Genomic DNA, 23,084 nt, shown 5'->3' with positions numbered 1-23,084 from the left:
CAGTTGTTTATGCATGAGGTGAGCAAAATTAGACAAAATGAGTGCTGTACATAGTAACCAAATGTTTACTTCAGTCAAATGTTCATGTTTACCTTTTGTTCAGTCTTGTTGACCGTACGTCTTTTTCTGTATATGTACACTGAGAGCAACAAAGCCTGGAGTCAGATTCCTTGTATATGTACACACTTCTGGTTCTGATTCCCCCCCCTGTCATGAAGTTGTGTTTCTTTTCCAGAAGTTGCGTAAAAATGAAAATAGTCTTTGATTTGTGTTGTTAAAAGATAATATGTCTGTACATCAGATTTATGGGTAAGACCAAAACCCCAATTAAACACCATTACAGTCGGTGTAATGTTTTAAATGGACAAACCAGAAAAACAAAAACCCCTTTACATCCAGAGCAACCACTCTGTGTAAAACACGATCTTACTGAAATTCATTATTTAGAATTGTTGTTGACAGTTTAGGATATATTGATTACATTTCATGGTTATGTGTGAGGCTGTAGTTTGTTGTAATGTATTGCATACATTTTAAGATGCTTCTTGCACAGTAAACTACATGGACAAAATAAGAAAGAACAAATTCAAAACATAACAGTATTGTCTCAATGACATATGTATATTTCTTTTACAGAAATTCACATTTAGTTTAGCTAAGATAATATGTAAGCAGGGCTCATCTATTCCATGGCATTATTGCATACAGGTTACTATTCAACTAAAAAGGATTCATTCTGAGATTCATTTTGATTTTATGATCTCTTCTCTTCTCAGGAAACGTTTTTATAACTTATTCTTCGGACATTTCTGCAGAGATAGTCCTCTTTGGAGACTTCCTCACAAAGCAAGGTTTTCGACCAGCTGTGAGCTAATATCTCTTCTCTCAAAAGTCAGATACATTTATTTTTTTAAACACTACACAGTTCACTCAAAGCCCTGAATTTTATTTCACAGATTGACATTTTTAACAACCCCATCAGACGCATGGATATCAACAAGTGGAATGACGGTTACCTGAAAGATGTAAGTTAAACCATATAAAACCTGTTTTTAACAGATTTGATATACATTTTTGTATTGCTGTTGCTATATTGTCACATAACATCTTTGTAAGCAATATTACCACATATGACTTAGAATACAAGATCTAACAAAATGGTGTGTCTGTTTTTAACAGTTTTTTTTATCTAAATTGTGTGTTCAATTTGTCTTTTCAGTCAGTGAATCTGAATCCAAAGTGTGTGTGCGTGTGTGTGTGTGTGTTTTTTAACAGCCATCAACCATGATTATCATTGCCATCAGTCCAAAGTACAAGGCGGACATTGAAGGATCTGGAGTGGATAGCCATGGTCTACACACTAAATATATTCACTCCATGGTGAGAACATATTTGTTTAAATTAGACATGATTCTGAGAATAATGGCCTATAGGTACTAAAATCCTGAATCTAATTTTCCAGATGCAGAATGAATTCATCCACCAAGGCAGCTTGAATTTCAGATTCATACCGCTTCTCTTCCTCAATGCGTCCCAGGTCAGAAAGGTTTTTTGTTTAATAACTTCAAGTTAAGCAGTTTCCACCATTTCTCTCCCTGAAACCTTTCTCTACTGCACAAAAAATAACACGTATATATGCGTACTTCTCACAGAAACATGTCCCATGTTGGCTTCAGAACACGTGTGTTTACCGCTGGCCGCAGGACACTGAGGATTTGTTACTGCGGCTACTCAAGGAAGAGAGATACATTCCTCCTCCTGTACCTCTGGAGCTCACCCTCATCATCAGGCCTGTGACCCTCAGTGCCACAGCTACACTGTGAAGACACACCAGTGTTGTGTCGATGTGTTTTAAAATCACTTTAAGTGATTAACAGCTCATGTTGTATCTAATTTACCTTTTTTTTTTTATGTTACAAAGACGTTTTTTGTCTGTGTACCTATACACAACATGTTAAACAACTCAACTTTAAATAACTATAGGGTGAATTTTATGTAACATTTACCAGACATAGATGTCCGTCAAGGGATTAGATTTATTTGGAACATGTAACAAAACAAGAATAACCAATACATTTAAAATATACATATAGAGCTAATTCTGATTGGTCAATTACGAAGCTCTACAGTCTGCTGCTATGAATGACAGACGTTGGCTCTGGACGCAGTTCCGATCACGTACACGGCGAGACAATTGTTTGTGGAAACAATAAAATGATTCTAAAACAATAAAATCATTTGAAATGGAATATTATGTGTCAAAGTATTGATTTCTTTAGTAGGTAGCTGTGTAATCAGCAAGATCATATACAATTACCATAGTGTGTCAATAAAATGTCAAAAAAGTCATAAAACAAACTCTAATCATCTATAATGGCAGCAGTGGATCACTTGCTGTTACAGAGTTGGCAGTGAATGGCTGATTCAACTGTGATTGTGCACCAACAGAAAATGCACCAACACTTTTGGTGCATCCATCTGTAACCATAACACTGACCAGATGTTTCCAGTTGCTATAGAAAGTCAAAATTATGAGATACTTTAACACAACAGTCATAGAAGCAGCTCTTCATAGGTTACCCTACATTTGACATATAAATGGATGTGAGTACATTGAAGACTTCTTTAAACGTGGCTTTACAACAGATGAAATACTTCAATTGCTTAATGTTATAAAATATATATAATCAGGTTTTTATTTTTCCCGTTTTTTCCGCCAGCAAAATAAAAATTGAAATCTTTTTTTTTTTGGGTGGATTGATTGATTTTTTTTTTTCTACCATTATTAATACAAAAGATATAATTGCTATAGTTGTATCATTATTTTATTATTTACACATACCGCCTGTGTTTGAACATTTAATTCTTCTGGACATGTTTTCCCTGTAAAATCATATTCTGTAAACCAAAAGAGCAGATTCAGAAAACTCTTAAGTAATTGATTAATAGATTAATTATATTTGATTAACTATATTTTTTCCAAAATATATTACAGCACCCTTATTTTGCCATGCCTCGCAAAAAAACTGTACTATGTCGTAAAAAATGTCATAACAAAGCCAAGGTACAGCATGCCACAAATAGTCATAGCATAGTATACTATGTCATAAAAAGTAATAAACATGTCATAGTATCAGATGTCATAGAAAAGTCATACAAAGTCATAGAGTAGTATGTCACAAAAAATCATCTTATCGTAAGTTACAATAAGTAATAAAAAGTCATAGTATAGTATGTCATTGGGGAGCCCAATTCAGCTAACTGATCTCACACACACACCTCTTCAACCGCCAAAAAAGGCCTTTCGGAGCAACTGGTGTGCAGAGCTCCAGCTAAGAATAACCCGGACCTTCTGGTGGATAAAGTTACCTTCGAGCCTCCCTGTGCTGTGCTCTGACCTATACCCATGTGAGGCACCAATAACACTGGGTGGTATTCTGTCTGTTCCCCGTCACCAGCCCTCTGCTTAGCTTGGCTCTTTCCTTCCCCTGCGCTGCTTTCCTTTGCCCCACCGTCTACAGACCCCCCTCTGCAATGCTGCCACACTGGCAGCTCCAAATTCTCCAACACCTTTAAATCTTACAATTTAAGCTTGATTTTCTATTGTCTTCTTTTTTTTTTATCTTGGAGAAATTCAACCTGTGGATAACATGCGCCAGGAAAGAAGACTGTGATCACCGAGTGGAAATGGAATAAATTAATTTACTTGGACTGTTTTTTACGTAAATAGTGGATGCTGATTGGATTCCTACTGAAGCTGTGATTTTGCATTCACTTCTGCATGAGGAGGCTTTGCCCTCAACTTAAAGGATTATAGCTGAAATTGTCTCCATATTACCATGGCGGAAGGTAGGACTGTTGCACCTGTTATTGCACAGAAATTAACAACACTTGTTGTTTGATATAGTACAGAACGCCCAAGAGATATAAGCTATGTACTAAATAAATGGCTGTGTTTCGCTATGTCCTCTTTGGAAAATGTGTTGAAAGTTGGTTGCTATAAATACAGGATATCATGTAGCCAGAGTATTAGCGTTGCTCTCCTGTGACAGACGTGACTGCTGCTGGGGCTGACCTCTGGTTTTCAACTTTCTTTTTGCCATTTAAAAAATAGGCTAGTACTTCTCATGTAATCTTCCTCAAACAAGTGGTATTTTCCAACCAATTGTTTTGTTTAGTGAAGTTTTTGGGGCTTGAATGAATTGAGCGATAACAGACAGTTTTCCTTTTGAATCGGTGTCCATTCATTGTGAAATGCTGACACCACCTGTCCATCCTGAATAACTCTGAAGGGACTGTCATTAGTTTTTTCATAACAGCATAAGAGGAAGTAAATCGGGCGTGTCGGGCATGCTCAGATTTTATTTAGAAGGTCTCTCTAACACCTTGCACCATGTCCAAGTAGGAAAATAAGGCAGTGTTGATGATGGCGAGTATGTCATTAAATGCCATCACAATAATTTTTGACTGTGCTAAACAGGTGGGAATTATGTGCATCATGTGTTTGGAAGACCAGATGAAATAAAAATGACAGATTATTATTGTGTTTTATGATCTTCAATCTAACAAGATGTTAGCCTATTAATCAATTTAATCTAATTCATATAATCCCTCAACATCAGGAAATTAGTTTACATCTGTTTACGACGCACATGCTGGGGTAATCATTTGATAAATGCAAAGATCAGACACTGTCTCCACCGTGTAAAGTTTCTTTAATCACAGAGGACATATCCTTCACTTGTCATGGTTTGGCTGCAGTTTGTGGGTAATGAGAGTGGAAAGGTGGCGATGGAAGGACATCATTATACCAAACATGCCACAGGAACTTCCTAGTCAGAGATTTCACCAAATCATCACAACAAGTCAAAGTTATAAATTGTTCCTGTAGCATTAAATTAACAGGCAAACTGTAGATTTGTAACGCTAGTAGATATTCTCAGTTTGTTGCTTACAAGACTTAATATAGAGCAATAGTCAAGGTAAAAAATACACCATACTTCTGCTCGTATATATTTTTTTAATATATTTTTATTTATTTTTTTCCGAGATGGTTCATAACCATTGTTTATCAATCACTGAACCATATCTATAATTAAAGACTCTATAAAACTATTTTCTCAATCAACTTTTGACTATGAGCAATGTGGTTCTACATGCAATGTTCTATTAGAGTTTTTCATACGAGAGATTTCAGTATTTATGTTTCTTTTGTTCTTGCTTTTCTCGCTCACCTGCAGTGGGTTGGGCTCCAACTGAGCCCAACCCACTTCCAGTTGGGAAAAGGTAAAGTTATGTATTTCTGCACACCAATCAGAGTTCTGAGATATTTGAATAAAACTCTGATGACAGGTTGTGTGGTTTGTTTGCTGAAGTTGCCAGTACGGTCAATCAAATGTGATCAATCCACATCATCCAGCAGAAGAGTTTTTACTTCTTAAACTCTTAATAATATTAATATAAATAATGTTTTTCAGAACTTAAACTATAATATTTGATTATTTAGTCATGAATATTTCAATATTTTAACTCAAATAAAATCCCCCACTTTAAAGAGAAATGCAATGAGAAGTGTCAGATCCTTATATTTGTATACAGAGTCTGACCAATAATAATTTTCAGACTTTAGATTTTTAAGATACTGATTTCAATATTAAAGTGTTTTTAAATAATCAAATAACACGTAATGTCCCTGAGTGGGATATTTGACAATAAAAAAAATAAACAATGCTCGCTGGCAGACAAAATATGCAGTTTTGACACATATCTGTGCCATCATACATGTAGATTATGTTGTATTTTTTTGCAATTTGGTCGATGTATTTGCCCTGCAAATTTTTAGGTCTGGCGCTATTATTTTCAAAAATGTACACTCCCATGCTATGAAGGTGTAGAAAAAACACTGAAAACAAGCAAATACAAATACCTGCATGCAACACTTTCCCAATGCACTTCTGAATGTAGCCTCTTTGGAGATTGTTGTGACCAGCTGCATGCCACTGTTTATTGGTTATAACAGAGAGAATTGGGTCTGACCCTAAATGGACAAATCAAGTAAAAATACATTAAAAACAAAAAAAGTATATTTGTTCCTACTTGTTTCAGTGTAGCAGAGAACCAAGCAGCAAAAGTTGTACTTCAGCAGGACTGTCTTGAAGACGTTGAGTGACTTAAGTATCTTTTTTCGTTTTTTCACATAAAGGAGCAGCATCCTCCTCCACAGGAGCAGCTACACCACAGACGGGCTCTCTCAAGGCCAAAGGTCTGGGCCTCCTCGGGAAGCTGAAAATGTCCGCGGAGCTGCTGATTGCCCTGGCTGCTCTCCTGTCTTGGGTGGTGGTTGGAGTGGTGATGTTTGACTTTGTGGAGTACAAGGCAGTCCCTGGTAAGTCACGAATACCTGAAAAATGCATCTTTTCAGAGTTTCAATCATCAAACATGCATATCATCATATCACCTGTTATTAATCTCAGACATTCAGCAAATCGTTTCGGACCCCATGCAAGCTGTAAACGACGCTGTTGATGAAGTATCCAGTCTGATGAATAAGTTTCAAGGTACATAGGAGAGGACAGCAGGCATGCCACATCTTTTCAGCAGTGTTGAAGCAACTATTGTAATGTTTGACTCTTATGTCTCTGGGCCCCTAGAATGTGCACCTGATTTAAGCGACCCCATGTCCACTGCCACCTACGCAGCTGAGGAAATATCGGAAGCAAAAGATGGAGTTGTTCGCTATTTTTCAGATGAGGAAGGTATGAAAACATACTCGTACGTTATCATTTTAGCGTACATGTGATGTGACAATGGCTCTAAAAATCTACCCTTAAACCCCACAGGGAACTTCTACCTCAGCTATGTTGACCCTGTGATCATCGGTAGACAAGCTTTTCATTCAACTAATGATTTTATGGGTGGAGTTGTGGGCAGCTTCAGGGACACCCTGTGTGCTATTGTGGACACTGCATTAGATGCTATATTGGACATAAATAAAGGTATGTATTTCATATTTAATGCTTACTTCTGACTAAGGAATGTGTCTGTCTTCCCTTTTTTATTCACAACGAATAACATGATAATAAACTAACAGTGAATACATTTTTCCCTCAAATGTTTTTCTCAGGAAAAGTTGACCTTAGCTACATTGACCCTGTGGTCATAGGCAGAGGTGTCTTCGGTGTTACTAATGACTTTGTGTGTGGAGTGGGGGGCTACATCCAGGGTGTGCTAGGTGCAATTCTGGAGACAATTCTGGATGTAGTAAAAGGTATTTACTCTCCTCATTTACCATCCCTCTAACCTGTAACCTCTTGAATATTAAAATGACAATTTCCCACAGCATACAATACTGATTTTATATAATTGTCCTCATTTCTTTTCTATTTGTTTTTCTCAGGAACCATGGATCTTAGCTTCATGGACCCTGTGGTAGTTGGCAGAAATGTCTTCAGTGTTACAAATGACACCATGAGTGGAATAGTGGGCTACATCCAGGACGTGCTCTGTGCCATCATAGACAGTGCAGTGGATATAACAAAAGGTACCTCGGTTATATTTCAACCTTCTTATTGTTTGTGGTGCATTATTTCCATTAATCATTATGTCTGTATTGTTGGATCCTTATTTGTTGCCTAAATTCCTTACTAAATCAACATTATTACACGGTAACTGCTAGCTTGTGTTTGTCGTGGGTGTGTAGTGCTCTTTCATTTTTATATTAAGAATTGTTCATTACTGGCGGACAATATCTTTTCCCATTGGTCTTTAACTGTCTTTCCAAATGTCTCTAAAACAAAATGTGTTTGAATTTGTGGAATGAAGTTACTCACTGGAGCTTTGAATGCGTTTTGTCTTCTTCTCAGGAATCACTGACATTAGCTTCATTGACCCTGTGACTGTTGGCAGAAATGTCTTCAGTGTTACTAACGACTTTCTGAGTGGAATAACTGGATACATCCAGGATGTGCTCTGTGCCATCTTTGATGTAATAATGGACACAGTAAAAGGTACAGTATTTTACCTATGATCTTAAAATCTACTGTATGTGTGTTTACCATGACAATGTACTCTACTGTAGTCTGCCAACTTGCAGTTTTTACTTTGACTTTTCTGTTGATCAGATATCCAGCATGCTGTGGGATTCAGCCCCATGTCAGCTCTAAAGAGAACAGCAGAAATCACCACAGAACAGATAAACATGCTCGTGAGCTACGTCTCCACAACGCTGAATGGTGAACAAGGTTTTTTACCATTTTTTACATATGAGGACATAAATAACAAATAAGCCACATTACAATACTACTGCTGGTATATCACTGTGTTTGCATTCATTGCTATTACTCATATTAAGATATGTACGAGTAAGGTAATGGAATTAATATTAAATGATCAAAAGCTGTATCTTTTAAGTATTGTGAACAGCAGGTTTAACTGACTGTGTTGTGCTAATATTTCAGGGATCATACCTGAAGTTTCCATTGACCCCATGAAGGTTGTCGAAGATGCCGTGTTGGATTTCTCCGACAAGAAAGATGTGTTTGTGGCTTACATGTCGAGCATGCTTGTTGCTGATCAAGGTATGCTTGTTTGCATTAGCTATAACCTATAATAATAAATACTATAATAACTTAAACTAAGCAAAAAGTTACACATATATAGAGACATATATATCATATCTGCATCATATATTGGGATTGACGCATTGATGCATACTTTATCATATTTTCTTCTCTTTTTTTAGGTGAACCTGTTGTAAAAGTAGTAACTGAAAAAGGTTTGACTTTTTATTACAGTTTTAATTCACCTAAAAACATCTTACTAGCACATGACTGCAAATTACACCCCATTTACACAACATGTCTGTTTCTTCTCTTTGTTTAGATGAAGCTGTAGCTCTCCCATCTGGTATAAAAATGGTACAACGGAAAGGTAAATAATGACTAAAATAGTTTATTAAAAATGAAGCTAATTTTCTTTAATTAACATATTTTCTTTGAAATGTAGGTGAATTTCTGCCACCTCTTGAAAAAGGTAAGAAAATACCACCACATATCACGGAAATACACTGTAAAATAGTTTTGGACATGTGCAATATGTGTTGCCAGCAAATAGTTGCCTTACATGCATGTTTGCATTGATTTTTGTTTTTCTAAACACTTTTTGTGAACTGGTCTCAAGTCTGCCTAATGTCATGTTCAGTAATAGCCTGAAGTATGATGAAATTGTATGTTCATCTTGTTTGAATGAACTCCATTTTGCACTTTAACGAATGTGCATCATTGATAACCACTGTTCACATTTATTGTAATAAATAAATGTCTATACGGTGTTGGTGACTGCATCTCTTCCTCTGTTTGTCACACTGACCGGTTGTTGGATGTAACATTTTGCCCTTAAGTTGATTTTGTTCCCATCAAAATGTTTTGTGTCCTATGTTTTAAGGATTTCAATGTTATATTGAGCATGAACATTTTTCTTTATAATTTGTCCTTTGGAGTTGCATTCCACTGACTTACTAACCAACTGTAACCTGTATTTCAATAATTTAAACATCTGCGATGTACTGTATGTGTCTATAAATGCATCTGGATTGTTTGTACTGGATGACGTGTTTTCGTCTGGAATATTTCATATTATCTTTTATCTGAGGATCTTAGCTAATTTAAATAATATGAGTAAATGGGGAAAGTCATTAACTGCAGCATATGGTGTGTACTATATAATGTTATGAATGGTCATTGCTCCCATTTCACCCCATCAAATTATTCTGTGACTGAAAATAAGTTTGGAACTGCTTTTCCGTGTAATGATGTGAAGGTCAGATAAGACAGGTCACATGGGTTGATGGTACAGTTACAGAGATCATGCAAGCTGCCAAGGATGAAGCTGCTGCTGCCGCTGCTGCTGCTGCTGCTGCCGCAGAGTTAAGTGAAGCCCCAGACTCCAAGATTAAGGAGGAGGAAGAGGAGGCTGAAGTTTCCACTGAAGCTGCCAGTGAAGCAGACGAGGAGGAGGAGGAGGATGGTATTCATACATTTTTCTCTAATAGTTACATTCATTAGTCAGATACAAGATCAATAACAGGCACTAAATTTGTTACTATCACATCACTAGTGAAACATATCGACCTTGAAGAAACAGAACATGAACCATCACCCGTAGATGAGGGAGAAGAGGTTGACAGTGAGGAAGAGGAGAAGAAGGAGGAGATAAAAACAGAAGACGATGCAGCCTACGAGGAGAAGACAGACGAAGAGGAAGGTGTTGGTACACAACAGGAGGAGGACTTAAAAACAGAGGATGATGGAGAAGACGGGGGAGATAATAAAACAGACGTTGAAGACGAACAAATAGAGGAACCGAACACTGGAGAAGAGGTGGTAGAAGCTGAGGTCGAGGCCAAAGCTGAAGACATTTTGGTAAAAAGGGAGAAGGAGGAGGAAACAAAGACAGAAGAAGATGCATTAAAAGAGGAGGAGGACGAGGAGACGAAAATGGAAGATTTGATAGAGGAGGTGGCGGAGGAGACCAAATCAGAAGACGTTTTGCTAAAGGGGGAGGAGGAGGACAAAAAAACTGAAGTAGAAGACAAGGAAGTGGAGGTAGAGACCACCAAAATTGAAGAACATACAGTAGAAGATGAGGAGGAGACACAAACACAACTTGTGGTAGAAGATGAGGAGAAAGAGGAGGAGGAGGCTAAAACTGAAGAAGTTTTGGTAGAAGATAGAGAGGAAGAAGATAACAGAAAAACTGAAGTAGAAGATGAGGAATTGGAGGTGGAGGAGACCAAAACTGAAGAACATGCAGTAGAGGATGAGGAGGAGACAAAAACAGGACTTCTGGTAGACGATAAGGAGGAGGAGGAAACAAAAACTGAAGAAGTTTTGGTAGGAGATGAGGAGGATGAGGAGGAGACAACAACAGGACTTGTGATAGAAGATGGGGAGGAAGAGGAGGAGAAGGAGACCAAAACTGAAGAAGATTCGGTGGAAGCTAGGGAGGAGAAACAGGAGGGGAAAAAAACTGTAGAAGTTCAAGTAAAACATGAGGAGGAAGAGGAGGAGACAAAAACAGAAGCGGTTGATGGGGAGGAGACTGAAGATGAAGATATTCATGCTGATGAAGGAAGAGACCAAGAAAAGACTGTTGACACTGATGTCAAAGATCAGCTTGTAAAAACGGACCAGGAAGCTCAAACTTTAGATGTGGACGACAATGAGCATTCAGAAGAAGAGGAGGAAGGAGAAAAACTGGTCAAAGCAGAGATGATTGAAGTGGACGATGAAGATGAAGAAGAAGAGCCATCTGTCCAACATCTTGATTTTGAAATTCTGTTATCTAAAAAACTCAACAATGTCAGTGGCGTGCCCGAATCTGACAATGTTGAAGATGAGGAAACAACAGTTCACGACCAAGACAACTACTCCGACATCATCGATGAACTTGATGAAAACAACAACAACAGTGAAAGTGTGAAAACTGGACTCAAACGAAAAAGGAAGGTTCATATTCCCTTTGAGAGAGTAAGAAGAGTCGGGTCCAGAGCTGACCACAAAGAAGAACACCTTCACAAACACGAGAAAGGTACAACACTCTTTACCATGATCATCTCATCTATTTCATCCTTTTTTTCTGTTTCTGAATGGTGAATGTGGATATTTATTATATCTTCATTTTCTTAACATGTTTTCAAAGGATCACTTGGTTGTGACGTGACGTAAAGTTATAAGGGCCAAACAGATATTTGTTCAATGACTGATTTACTGAATGTAACATCTTTCATATGTTCATATCAGTGTGTTTTGTTAACATTGTGTGTTTGTTTGTTCTGAGAGATTACAATATTTTAGATAATAATCTAGCTTGCAGTTTTACCCAGAATCCGAGAACGTAAAAAGGTTAAATAGCTAAACTAGCTTAATGTTAGCAACATAGAGTCACTTCCATAGTTGTCTAAGAATCATCAAGTCTTTAAGTTTTCTTCACTATCAAAGTAATCCAGTGACGGTTGTCAGTATAACCACAGGTATATTGCAAGCAGGAACTGTTAATAGGTAATGCAGCATACTTTTAATGGTGCCAAATTGTAAACAAGTATATGTTAAAAACACTGGGGCTCAAGTTCTAGCCCACAGTTTAGTTTAAAAACTTGCCCTGACACATCTTTACCTCAATTTGTGTTGTCCAAGAGGAGAAGTCAATGCATATCCTTGGACTGACTGTACTAGCGTAGCTTCTAAATTTAGCTTTGGGTTCAATCTGAACACTAAGGTGGTAGGGCTCAGATGGCTATGGGATCATAACATACTCCACTTACATGTGGGAAACAAGGTCACCTTTGCCATTTCTATCGCTATGCATGGCCTCTTGTCCCATTCTAGAAAAAAAATAGACTTGTGTGCAAATCTTTGTACAGGATTAAATTGATATTCTTCGTCTATCTTCTCATCTGACTACAGGAAATACAAGCACATTTCCCAATATAACCAGATCAAATCTAACTAAAGTTTTATTTAGATCAGAAACTTGTGACTTGTGAACGTGTGAATAGCTGCAAAGAAAGAGGATCTTGGGACTAATACAGTACAGAGCTCCTTAAACTGTGCTCTTGTGTTTTTGATGACTTAGAAAAGACAAATCTATTTTCCAAGGGGCTAATGGTGTACTTGAGTGTTCCTGCTTTAGACCAAACATGCATTGCCTTAGGCAGTGAGCCAATAGTACAGAGGGCAGCTAGATGGAACTACCAGGCTGAGAAAAACATTAATGGGTTTCTGGATGAGGTCACAAAACAACATTTTGATGCACTATATGATCTTCCCTCCACAGTGAATTATGTATCAACAAAAAATATTACTGATTAACTAATTATTGTGACTTACTGTAGATCTCTGCAGTCTAGCTCTAAAATATAGGTCTGACTGCTTTAATGATATAATATCTAGTTGTGGTGTGTTTCTGATCAGTGCTTTTAGCGTTATAGTGCTTGCTTATGTAAGCATGATTATCTGTCATGATGACTGGGCTTTTCATACAGCACTGTTAGCCTGGGGCTAGGCCTGGGCTAAGAATATGCAGTGTGATTACTGGTCAGAATTGGACTGTGAAGTGTTGTTACTTTGTACATATTTTGCATTATGTTCTTTAGTTCTCAAAGAGGCAAAGGAAAGACATGCAATAAAAGAAGTTAAAGATGCCATTATTAAAGGTAATACTTTTGAAAAATGCTTTGAAAAGCTATTGTATCTAGTGAAAACAAGAATTTACTCGACGCACACAAGCACCTGATACGTTAATGAAGATGTATTGTGGCTTACAGACCTCAAAGCCGCAAAATCTGAAAAGGAGGAGAAAAAAGAGGAAGCCAAACTTAAGGAAATCCTAGAGATAAAACTAAAAGAAGAAACCCTAAAGGAAGAGGCTAAACCACTTGAGAAGAAACCACCGAAGCCCAAAGGTAATTACACTTACTGATGAAAGTAAAAAATAGTGTACAAAAGTACAAGGTTGTTAACTTTTATTATAGAGTATACGTAGAGTACGTGAAAAAACTGACAATTTGATGGTTACTTTTAGAAGAAGAGTCTAAAAGGAAGGAAGAACCAAAGAAACTGTCCAAAGAAGAGAAAGAAGTAAAGAAGTCTTCTAAGGAAGAGGAAGAAACAACAAAACCTAAAGGGAAGAGACAAGTGACAAAACCCACTAAAGTAAAAATAGAAGTGGAGAGACTACTCAAAGAGAAAGTAGTCAAGAAACCATCTAGAGAACAAAAAGATGTCAAGAAACCTTCTAAAGAACAAAAAGATCTCAAAAAACCATCCATAGAGAAAGAAGTTGAGAAACCCCTTAAAGAAGACAAAGTAGTGAAGAAACCTTCTAAAGAAAAGAAAGAGGTCAAGAAACTGTCCAAAGAAGAGAAAGAAGTAAAGAAGTCTTCTAAGGAAGAGGAAGAAACAACAAAACCTAAAGGGAAGAGACAAGTGACAGAACCCACTAAAGTAAAAATAGAAGTGGAGAGACTACTCAAAGAGAAAGTAGTCAAGAAACCATCTAGAGAACAAAAAGATGTCAAGAAACCTTCTAAAGAACAAAAAGATCTCAAGAAACCATCCATAGAGGAGAAAGAAGTTAAGAAACCCCTTAAAGAAGACAAAGTAGTGAAGAAACCATTTCAAGAAGAGAAAAAAGTCACGAAGCATCCTAAAGAAGAGAGAGAAGTAGAGAAACCATCTACAGAGGAGAAAGAAGTCAAGAAACCATCCAAAGAACAGAAAGAGGTCAAGAAACCATATAAAGAAGAAAAAGAAGTTAAGAAACCACCTAAAGAAAAGAAAGAAGCCAAGGAACCATCTCAAGAAGAGAAAAAAGTCACGAAGCCACCTAAAGAAGAGAGAGAAGTCAAGAAACTATCAAAAGAGAAAGAAGTCAAGAAACCATCAAAAGAGAAAGAAGTCAAGAAACCATCTACAGAAGAGAAAGAAGTCGAGAAACCATCTCAAAAAGAGAAAGAGGTTAATAAATTATCTAGACAAGATAAAGAGGTCATGAAACCATCTAGAGAAGACAAAGAAGTTAAGAAAACAACTGAAGAAGAGAGAAAAGTCAAAAAACCATCCAGAGAAGAGAAAGAAGTCAAAAAACCATCAAAAGAAGAGAAAGAAGTAAAGAAACAATCTAGAGATGAGAAAGAAGTCAAGAAACCATCAAAAGAAGAGAAAGAAGTAAAGAAACAATCTAGAGAGGAGAAAGAAGTCAAGAAACCATCAAAAGAAGAGAAAGAAGTAAAGAAACAATCTAGAGAGGAGAAAGAAGTCAAGAAACCATCTAGGGAGGATAAAGAAGTCAAGAAACCGTCTAAAGAAGAGAAGGAGGTCAAGAAACCATCGAAAGAAGAGAAAGACGTCAAGAAACCAATTAAAGAACAGCGAGAAGTAAAAAAAACACTTCAAAAACAGAAAGAAGTCAAGAAACCATCTAAAGAAGAAAAGGAAGTAAAGAAACTATTTAAAGTAGAAAAAGAAGTAAAGAAACCGTCTAGAGAGGGGAGAGTAGTCAAGAAACCACCTAAAGAAGAGATAGAAGTCAAGAAACCAACTAAAGTAGAAAAAGAAGTAAAGAAACTTTCTAAAGAAGAGAAAGAAATCAAGACACCATCTAAAGAAGAGAAAGAAGCCAAGACATCGTCTAGGGTGAAGAAAGAAGTCAAGAAACCATCCAAAGTGGAGAAAGAAGTCAGGACTCCATCTAGAGAAAAGACAGAATTCAAGACACCATCTAAAGAAGAGAAAGAAGTCAAGAAACCATCCAAAGTGGAGAAAGTAGTCAAGACACCATCTAAAGAAGAGAAAGTAGTCAAGACACCATCTAAAGAAGAGAAAGAAGTCAAGACACCATCCAAAGTGGAGAAAGAAGTCAGGACTCCATCTAGAACAATGGCGTTAGGACGTCCTAAAGACGTTAGGACTCCATCTAGAGAAAAGACAGAAGTCAAGACACCATCTAAAGAAGAGAAAGAAATCAAGACACCATCTAAAGAGAAAGAAGTCAAGACACCATCTAAAGTGGAGAAAGAAGTCAAGACACCATCTAAAGAAGAGAAAGAAATCAAAACACCATCTAAAGTGGAGAAAGAAGTCAAGACACCATCTAAAGAGGAGAAAGAAATCAAGACACCATCTAAAGTGGAGAAAGAAGTCAAGACACCATCTAAAGAGGAGAAAGAAATCAAGACACCATCTAAAGTGGAGAAAGAAGTCAAGACACCATCTAAAGTGGAGAAAGAAGTCAGGACTCCATCTAAAGAAGAGAAAGAAATCAAGACACCATCTAAAGTGGAGAAAGAAGTCAAGACACCATCTAAAGAAGAGAAAGAAATCAAGACACCATCTAAAGTGGAGAAAGAAGTCAAGACACCATCTAAAGTGGAGAAAGAAGTCAAGGCACCATCTAAAGAAGAGAAAGAAATCAAGACACCATCTAAATTGGAGAAAGAAGTCAAGACACCATCTAAAGAAGAGAAAGAAATCAAGACACCATCTAAAGAAGAGAAAGAAATCAAGACACCATCTAAAGTGGAGAAAGAAGTCAGGACTCCATCTAAAGAAGAGAAAGAAATCAAGATACTATCTAAAGAAGAAAAAGAAGTCAAGAAACCATCTAAAGTGGAGAAAGACGTTAGGACTCCATCTAGAGAAGAGAAAGAAGTCAAGACACCATCTAAAGAAGAAAAAGAAGTAATTAAACTATTTAAAGAAGAGAAAGAAGTAAAAAGACTATTTGAAGAAGAGAAAGAAGTCAAGAAACCACCTACAGAAAAGAAAGAAGCCAAGAAACCATCTCAAGAAGAGAAAGAAGTCAAGAAAACATTTGAAGAAGAGAAAGAGGTCAAGAAACATCTGAAAGAACAGAAAGAAGAGATAAAACCTCCCAAAGAAGAAAAGAAACACCCTGAAGAAGTGAAAGAAGTGAAGAAACATCTCAAAGAAAAGAAAGAGACAAAACCTTCCAAAGAAGACAAAGTAGAAATTAAGTCTCACAAAGATGAGAAGAAATCACCCAAAGAAGGGGTAGACTTGAAACCATCTAAGGAAGAGAAAAAACTGAAAAAACCTCAAGAAGAGATAGTAAACAAAACGATGAAGCCAAAAGAACTGAAGGATGTAAAAGATGAAAAGAAAGAAGTGACGAAACCTTTGAAGGAGAGGGAAGAAAGGAAGCCACAAACGGAAGAAAAAGAAATTAAGAAACCTACAAAAGAAAAAGAGAAAAAAGAGGTTAAGAAGCCATCTGAAGATAAGAAAGAAGTAAAACCTCCAAAAAAAGGGTTGAAAGACAAGACGCCGTCTAAGGAAGGTAAAGAGGAAATGCCTTCAGTGGAGAAGAAAGAAGTTACTAAGCCTATAAAGAAGGAAAATGTCCCGAAGAAGCCTTCCGTGGAGGAAAAACCTGAGGAAAAGCAAGCAGAACCTTCCAAAGAAAGGTCAGTACCAAAAATGTTCTTTAGAGGAAAACAAGAACAAGAGAAACCTTCTAAAGATGAAAAAGAATCAACAAAACTCTCTAGAAAGGAAGAAAAAGAACCAAAAAATCTCTCTGAAGAACAAGACCAAAAGAAACCTTCCAAAGACAAGAAAGAGGTCAAGATGATTCCCAAAGAGGACAAGGAACCACAGAAGATATCAATGGAAAAAATAGAACAAACAAAGCACTCTAAAGAGGAGAACGAAATCAAAAAGACTCATAAAGACAAAGAACCTGTCAAGATTCAAGATACTAAGAAAGGTATGCATAGGCAAGGAATGCAGTGTTTTTTAGCAATTAAACAATATGATCCACAACAACAGCAAAAATCTACAGTCATGCTAGTAGCTCTGTGAGGCTGTACTACACAATGGTGCAATTGATTGAAATGCTCACATCATCAAGCTAACATGCTCACTCTGACAATGCTTGCATGTTGATGTTGAGCATGTATGATGTTCACAAGATCGTATCTATGTTCCCAGGGCCCAACGTTCCCCAGCTCAATATCATGTTTATATGACACATTAAGGAGACTTTCAAAAGGGTTTATGTTCTCAGCATTGTTTTGTTCCCCTGGATCAAATGTTCAATGTATGTTTTCCTGGGTCAATATGTTGAAATCACCCTCCAACAGCTAACAGCCGACTGATCTTATACTCCTTGAAATACTTACCCTCAGATTGTAGCATTTAAATTGCACTTGAAAGTCCATCTCCATTTGAATTCCAAAGATAGCCTTTGCCCAACTCTTACAATGTTAGTTTATATCAAGAACACCGGGCCCTGGGAACCTAGGGATTACCGGCATGTTCACCATCTTAGTTTAGTGTGTTAACATGCTAACTTTTGCTAAGTAGAACTAAACACCAAGTACAAATGAGGCTGATGGGAATTAAATTAGCATTACAGCAATTTGTGGATAGTCATAAGACTGATCCTGACTGGAGCCTAAAGAAGTGTAAATAGATTGATGTTTCTTTTGTTCAATGAAGGGTATAACTTCCTTCCTCTGTATAATTTACGTGAAACTGTACAATTAGCTTTGCCTTTTTATTTCAGACGATGGACCCAAAAAGGCTGCAAGGAGGATTAAAGTATTCAAGAAGGAGGTTGCATCTGTTCTGAAGAAGGAACATCTCAATATCACAAAAGCAGGTGAGACACTATGTAAAAGATCTGGTCACAGTGATATTTTATATTAATGGTTAGTATTTGAGGAATTTTTCAGTGACTCAGCTTAACCCAGTTGGTTAAATGGAATCAAATTAGAGACAGTCCTCACCTGAAAATGGCATTGTTGGTCACTTTCTGCTGTTCACTTCAGCTGATGAACCCAAGAAGGCAGTAAAGGTGCTGACAGCTGCAAAAAAGCAGACAGTTCCTGTCCTGAAAAAGGAGCACGTGAATGTTACAAAGACAGGTATGTAACATTCCAGATTTAGTAAAACCATATGTGAACTTAAAGCTGTTTGACTTTGTGAGTATTGCAAACAAGAGGCAATCTTTAAAATACCATGAATCAAGAGAAGAGCAGCACTTAAAACTACTGTTCTAATAATAATGTGTTTAAGATGTTCAAAGCAATAGGTATCAATCTGACATATCAATTGACAGATCCACCATCTTTTGTTTTGTGTTGTCCTTATCTCATAGAAGACGACTAATAATCTGCATAAAGTGCTTCCAATACATGTTTAATGTGAAGCTAAGATGAGTTAGTAAATTATATTCTTAAATATTCCCCATTAATAGAGGTTCCTGAAGTGTCTAAGGTGAAAGCCAAACCAGAACCTGCAAAGAAAGGTAAGAAGAAGCTCTTATTCGTTTGTGTCAATTCATTTGTAAAAGTTGAATCTGATGTTTAGCTGTATTAATGCTCCATAACTTAATATCTCACCAATCTTTAATCAGAGAATTCAAGATATTATAATCATTTTGTATATTTTCACTATCAATTTCTGTGTAAAGCACATAAAAAGATATATCTTTAAAGAAGATGTCACATAATAAATACTGATCTTTATATAAACCTAAATCTTAAAGGCTTTTTCATGTCATATTTTCCACCAGTGGCAGCTCGTAAGGAGCCCAAGAAGGAACCAAAGGAACAACTCAAACCTACACCTGTAAAACCAGGTAATGCAAAGCCATCCATGAAGCCTACAAGCATGTCAACATACTATTATGATACATGAACAGTTTTCATGACAGTACAATATTTGTAAACATTAGTTGTAATTTAGAAGTGCTTACTCATAGAAAGTCCCAAAGAGAGGCCTGACTGGAGCCTGAAGAATGCTAGATAGATATGTGGCTTTATTTCCTTCCTCTGTATAATTTACGTGAAACTGTTCAATCAGCTTTGCCTTTTTATTTCAGACGATGGACCCAAAAAGGCTGCAAGGAGGATTAAAGTAGTCAAGAAGGAGGTTGCATCTGTTCTGAAGAAGGAACATCTCAATGTCACAAAAGCAGGTGAGACACTATGTAAAAGATCTGGTCACAGTGATATTTTATATTAATGGTTAGTATTTGAGGAATTTTTCAGTGACTCAGCTTAACCCAGTTAGTTAAATGGAACCAAATTAGAGACAGTCACCTGAAAATGACGTTGTTGGTCACTTTCTGCTGTTCACTTCAGCTGATGAACCCAAGAGGGCAGTAAAGGTGCTGACAGCTGCAAAAAAGCAGACAGTTCCTGTGCTGAAAAAGGAGCACGTGAATGTTACAAAGACAGGTAAGTAACATTCCAGATTTAGTATAACCATATGTGAACTTAAAGCTGCAGTGTGACTTTGTGAGTATTGCAAACAAGAGGCAATCTTTAAAATACCATGAATCAAGAGAAGAGCAGCACTTAAAACTACTGTTCTAATAATAATGTGTTTAAGATGTTCAAAGCAATAGGTATCAATCTGACATATCAATTGACAGATCCACCATCTTTTGTTTTGTGTTGTCCTTATCTCATAGAAGACGACTAATAATCTGCATAAAGTGCTTCCAATACATGTTTAATGTGAAGCTAAGATTAGTTAATAAATTATATTTTTTAATATTCCCCATTAATAGAGGTTCCTGAAGTTTCTAAGGTGAAAGCTAAACCAGAACCTGCAAAGAAAGGTAAGAGCAAGCTTTTATTGGTTTGTGTCAATTGATTTGTAAAAGTTGAATCTGATGTTTAGCTGTATAAATGCTCCATAACTTAATATCTCACCAATCTTTAATCAGAGAATTCAAGATATTATAATCATTTTGTATATTTACACTATCTATTTATGTGTAAAGCACATAAAAAGATATATCTTTAAAGAAGGTGTCACATAATAAATACTGATCTTTATACAAACCTAAATCTTAAAGGCTTTTTCATGTCATATTTTCCACCAGTGGCAGCTCGTAAGGAGCCCAAGAAGGAACCAAAGGAAAAACTCAAACCTACACCTGTAAAACCAGGTAATGCAAAGCCATCCATGAAGCCTACAAGCATGTTAAAATACTGTTATGATACATGAACAGTTTTCATGACAATACAATATTTGTAAACATCAGTTGTAATTTAGATAGATTGATGCGTTTCCTTTGTTGAATCAGTGTAACCATATGTGAACTTTAAGCTGCATTGTGAGTTTGAGTATCACAAACAATAGGCAATCTTTAAAATATCAAATGAACGATTAAATGTCACTATCTTTTAACAGTGTTATCCTAATTCAAGAAGTATTGCATAAAGTGCTACCATTACATGTTTAATGTGAAGCTAAGATGAGCTTATGAAATATATTTTTAAATATTCCCCATTATTAGAGGTTCCTGAAGCTCCTAAGGTGAAAGCCAAACCAGAACCTGCAAAGAAAGGTAAGAACATGCTTACATTCTTTTGTGTCAATTGTCAATTAATTTGTAATTTGTTATTTAGCTGTGCAGATGCTCCAATATATTACCAATTTGTATCAGACTTTTCAAGGATGAAAATACACTAAAATATTATGCTTTTCATGTTTGCTAACATAAAACATAAAAACGTTTTATGTGTTCCACACATAACAAGTTATACAATCCAATAAAGTGTCATGTAATAGATAGTGATCTTTATAAAAACCTAAATCTTTAAGGCTTTTTGACGTCATATTTTCCACCAGTGGATGTTCCCAAGGAGCCCAAGAAGGAACCAAAGGAACAAATCAAACCTAAACCTGTGATACCAGGTAAAGCAAAGCATCCATAGAGCCACACTGCTAGCATGGCTCAAAATACTGTTTGTGACACATGAACAGTTTTCATGACAATACAATATTTGGAAACTTTAGGTGTACTTTAAAAGTACTTACTCACATAGAGTCCCTAAGAGAGGCTTGACTGGAGTCTAAAGAAGGCTAAATTGATTTATGTTTCTTTTGTTCAATGAAGGCTGTTTCTTTTCTCAGTATAATTTAAATGAAATAATTCAATTTTATTTCTTTTCTTTTTTTTACAGATGCTGGACCCAAAAAGGCTGCGAGGAGGATTAAAGTGGTCAAGAAGGAGGTTGCTTCTGTCCTGAAGAAGGAACATCTTAACATTACAAAAGCAGGTGAGACAATACAGAATGTAAAAGATCTGGTCAAAGTGACATTTTATTCTTGTGGTTAGTATTTGATGAATTTTACAGTAGCCCAGTTGTTTAAATGCACTGAAAAGAGAGACTGTCCTCACCCAAGAACTATAGTATTGGTCACTTGTTTCTCGAATAGTCTTTCACAAAAATCACATAACAATCACATAATCTGTTAAATATATTTTCATAAATGTATTCAGCTACATTGCAAGATATGACAGACTTCACCTGCAATACCTTGTAAAATAAAATAAAAATGAAATAGTCCCTGAAGTTGTTTTCTGCTGTTCATTTCAGCTGATGAACCCAAGAGGGCAGTAAAGGTGCTGAAAGCTGCAAAAAAGCAGACAGTTCCTGTCCTGAAAAAGGAGCACGTGAATGTTACGAAGACAGGTACGTAACAGAGTCACTGTAACCACGTGTTAACTGTAAGCTACAGTGTCTGTGAGGTCATGAACAAAACAACTTGATATGTATCAATCTGACATATCAAGTATTAAATCCAACCGTATTTTAACAAAGCGTTGTCCTTGACTCATACAGTGTTCTACCAATACATGTTTAACGTGAAGCTAAGATGAGCTAATGAATGATATTTTTAAATATTCCCCAATAACAGAGGTTCCTGAAGTTTCTAAGGTGAAAGCCAAACCAGAACCTGCAAAGAAAGGTAAGAACAAGCTTTTATTATGTTGTGTCAATTGTCAATTCATTTGTAAAAGTATCTTGAATCTGATGTTTTCAGTTTAGTTGCTGAATAACCTAATATCTCAATAATGAATCCAACCAATACGAGAATTAAACGTAAACATATTCTAGATATAATGCATATTTTTGGTATACTGACTTTTTATGTGTTTTACACATAACAAGTTACATATCCAAGGAAAGTGTCACATAATATATACTGATCTTTATGAATTCCACCAGTGGTAGTTCATAAGGAGCCCAAGAAGGAACCAAAGGAAAAACTCAAACCTACACCTGTAAAACCAGGTAATGCAAAGCATCCATGAAGCCTACAAGCATGTCAAAATACTATTATGATACATGAACAGTTTTCATGACAATACAATATTTGTAAACATTAGTTGTAATTTAGAAGTGCTTACTCATAGTATAGAGGCCTGACTGGAGCCTAAAGAAGGATGGATTGATGTGTCCTTTGTTGAATCAGTGTAACCATATGTGAACTTTAAGCTGCATTGTGACTTTGAGTATCACAAACAATAGGCAATCTTTAAAATATCAAGTGAAAGATTACATTTCACTATGTTTTAACAGTGTTATCCCTATTTAAGAAGAAGTATTGTATAAAGTGCTACCATTACATGTTTAATGTGAAACTAAGATGAGCTTATGAAATATATTTTTAAATATTCCCCAATAATAGAGGTTCCTGAAGCTCCTAAGGTGAAAGCCAAACTAGAACCTACAAAGAAAGGTAAGAACAAGCTTATAT

The 23,084-nt window shown here is 36.4% G+C and overlaps 1 protein-coding gene across 17 annotated transcripts in view; it reads left to right on the top strand.

Annotated features, from left to right (window-relative positions):
- Nucleotides 1–3,423: 3,423 nt before the first annotated feature.
- Nucleotides 3,424–23,084, top strand: part of LOC306707448 (uncharacterized protein) — a 32,863-nt gene continuing 13,202 nt past the window's right edge. For 12 of the 17 annotated variants that reach the window (XM_079174922.1, XM_079174920.1, XM_079174925.1 and 9 more), the window contains exons 1-33: nucleotides 3,424–3,849; nucleotides 6,203–6,385; nucleotides 6,474–6,557; nucleotides 6,651–6,755; nucleotides 6,840–6,995; nucleotides 7,124–7,267; nucleotides 7,397–7,540; nucleotides 7,863–8,006; nucleotides 8,121–8,240; nucleotides 8,457–8,576; nucleotides 8,741–8,773; nucleotides 8,881–8,928; nucleotides 9,004–9,030; nucleotides 9,853–10,023; nucleotides 10,114–11,586; nucleotides 13,151–13,210; nucleotides 13,322–13,459; nucleotides 13,579–17,283; nucleotides 18,085–18,180; nucleotides 18,350–18,445; nucleotides 18,778–18,828; nucleotides 19,096–19,161; nucleotides 19,405–19,500; nucleotides 19,667–19,762; nucleotides 20,098–20,148; nucleotides 20,416–20,481; nucleotides 20,833–20,883; nucleotides 21,168–21,233; nucleotides 21,503–21,598; nucleotides 21,920–22,015; nucleotides 22,242–22,292; nucleotides 22,553–22,618; nucleotides 23,016–23,066. In XM_079174922.1, coding sequence (XP_079031048.1) covers nucleotides 3,840–3,849; nucleotides 6,203–6,385; nucleotides 6,474–6,557; nucleotides 6,651–6,755; nucleotides 6,840–6,995; nucleotides 7,124–7,267; nucleotides 7,397–7,540; nucleotides 7,863–8,006; nucleotides 8,121–8,240; nucleotides 8,457–8,576; nucleotides 8,741–8,773; nucleotides 8,881–8,928; nucleotides 9,004–9,030; nucleotides 9,853–10,023; nucleotides 10,114–11,586; nucleotides 13,151–13,210; nucleotides 13,322–13,459; nucleotides 13,579–17,283; nucleotides 18,085–18,180; nucleotides 18,350–18,445; nucleotides 18,778–18,828; nucleotides 19,096–19,161; nucleotides 19,405–19,500; nucleotides 19,667–19,762; nucleotides 20,098–20,148; nucleotides 20,416–20,481; nucleotides 20,833–20,883; nucleotides 21,168–21,233; nucleotides 21,503–21,598; nucleotides 21,920–22,015; nucleotides 22,242–22,292; nucleotides 22,553–22,618; nucleotides 23,016–23,066 — 7,960 coding nt within the window. In that variant the 5' untranslated portion in view covers nucleotides 3,424–3,839. The remainder of the gene's footprint in view (nucleotides 3,850–6,202; nucleotides 6,386–6,473; nucleotides 6,558–6,650; nucleotides 6,756–6,839; nucleotides 6,996–7,123; nucleotides 7,268–7,396; nucleotides 7,541–7,862; nucleotides 8,007–8,120; nucleotides 8,241–8,456; nucleotides 8,577–8,740; nucleotides 8,774–8,880; nucleotides 8,929–9,003; nucleotides 9,031–9,852; nucleotides 10,024–10,113; nucleotides 11,587–13,150; nucleotides 13,211–13,321; nucleotides 13,460–13,578; nucleotides 17,284–18,084; nucleotides 18,181–18,349; nucleotides 18,446–18,777; nucleotides 18,829–19,095; nucleotides 19,162–19,404; nucleotides 19,501–19,666; nucleotides 19,763–20,097; nucleotides 20,149–20,415; nucleotides 20,482–20,832; nucleotides 20,884–21,167; nucleotides 21,234–21,502; nucleotides 21,599–21,919; nucleotides 22,016–22,241; nucleotides 22,293–22,552; nucleotides 22,619–23,015; nucleotides 23,067–23,084) is intronic. The other 5 variants (XM_079174921.1, XM_079174919.1, XM_079174914.1 and 2 more) reach the window with 5 other exon arrangements.

The sequence above is a fragment of the Pholis gunnellus genome, assembly GCF_910591455.1.
Source record: "Pholis gunnellus genome assembly, chromosome: 15".
Lineage (NCBI taxonomy): Eukaryota > Metazoa > Chordata > Actinopteri > Perciformes > Pholidae > Pholis > Pholis gunnellus.
This window is presented reverse-complemented; position numbering and strand designations above follow the sequence as displayed.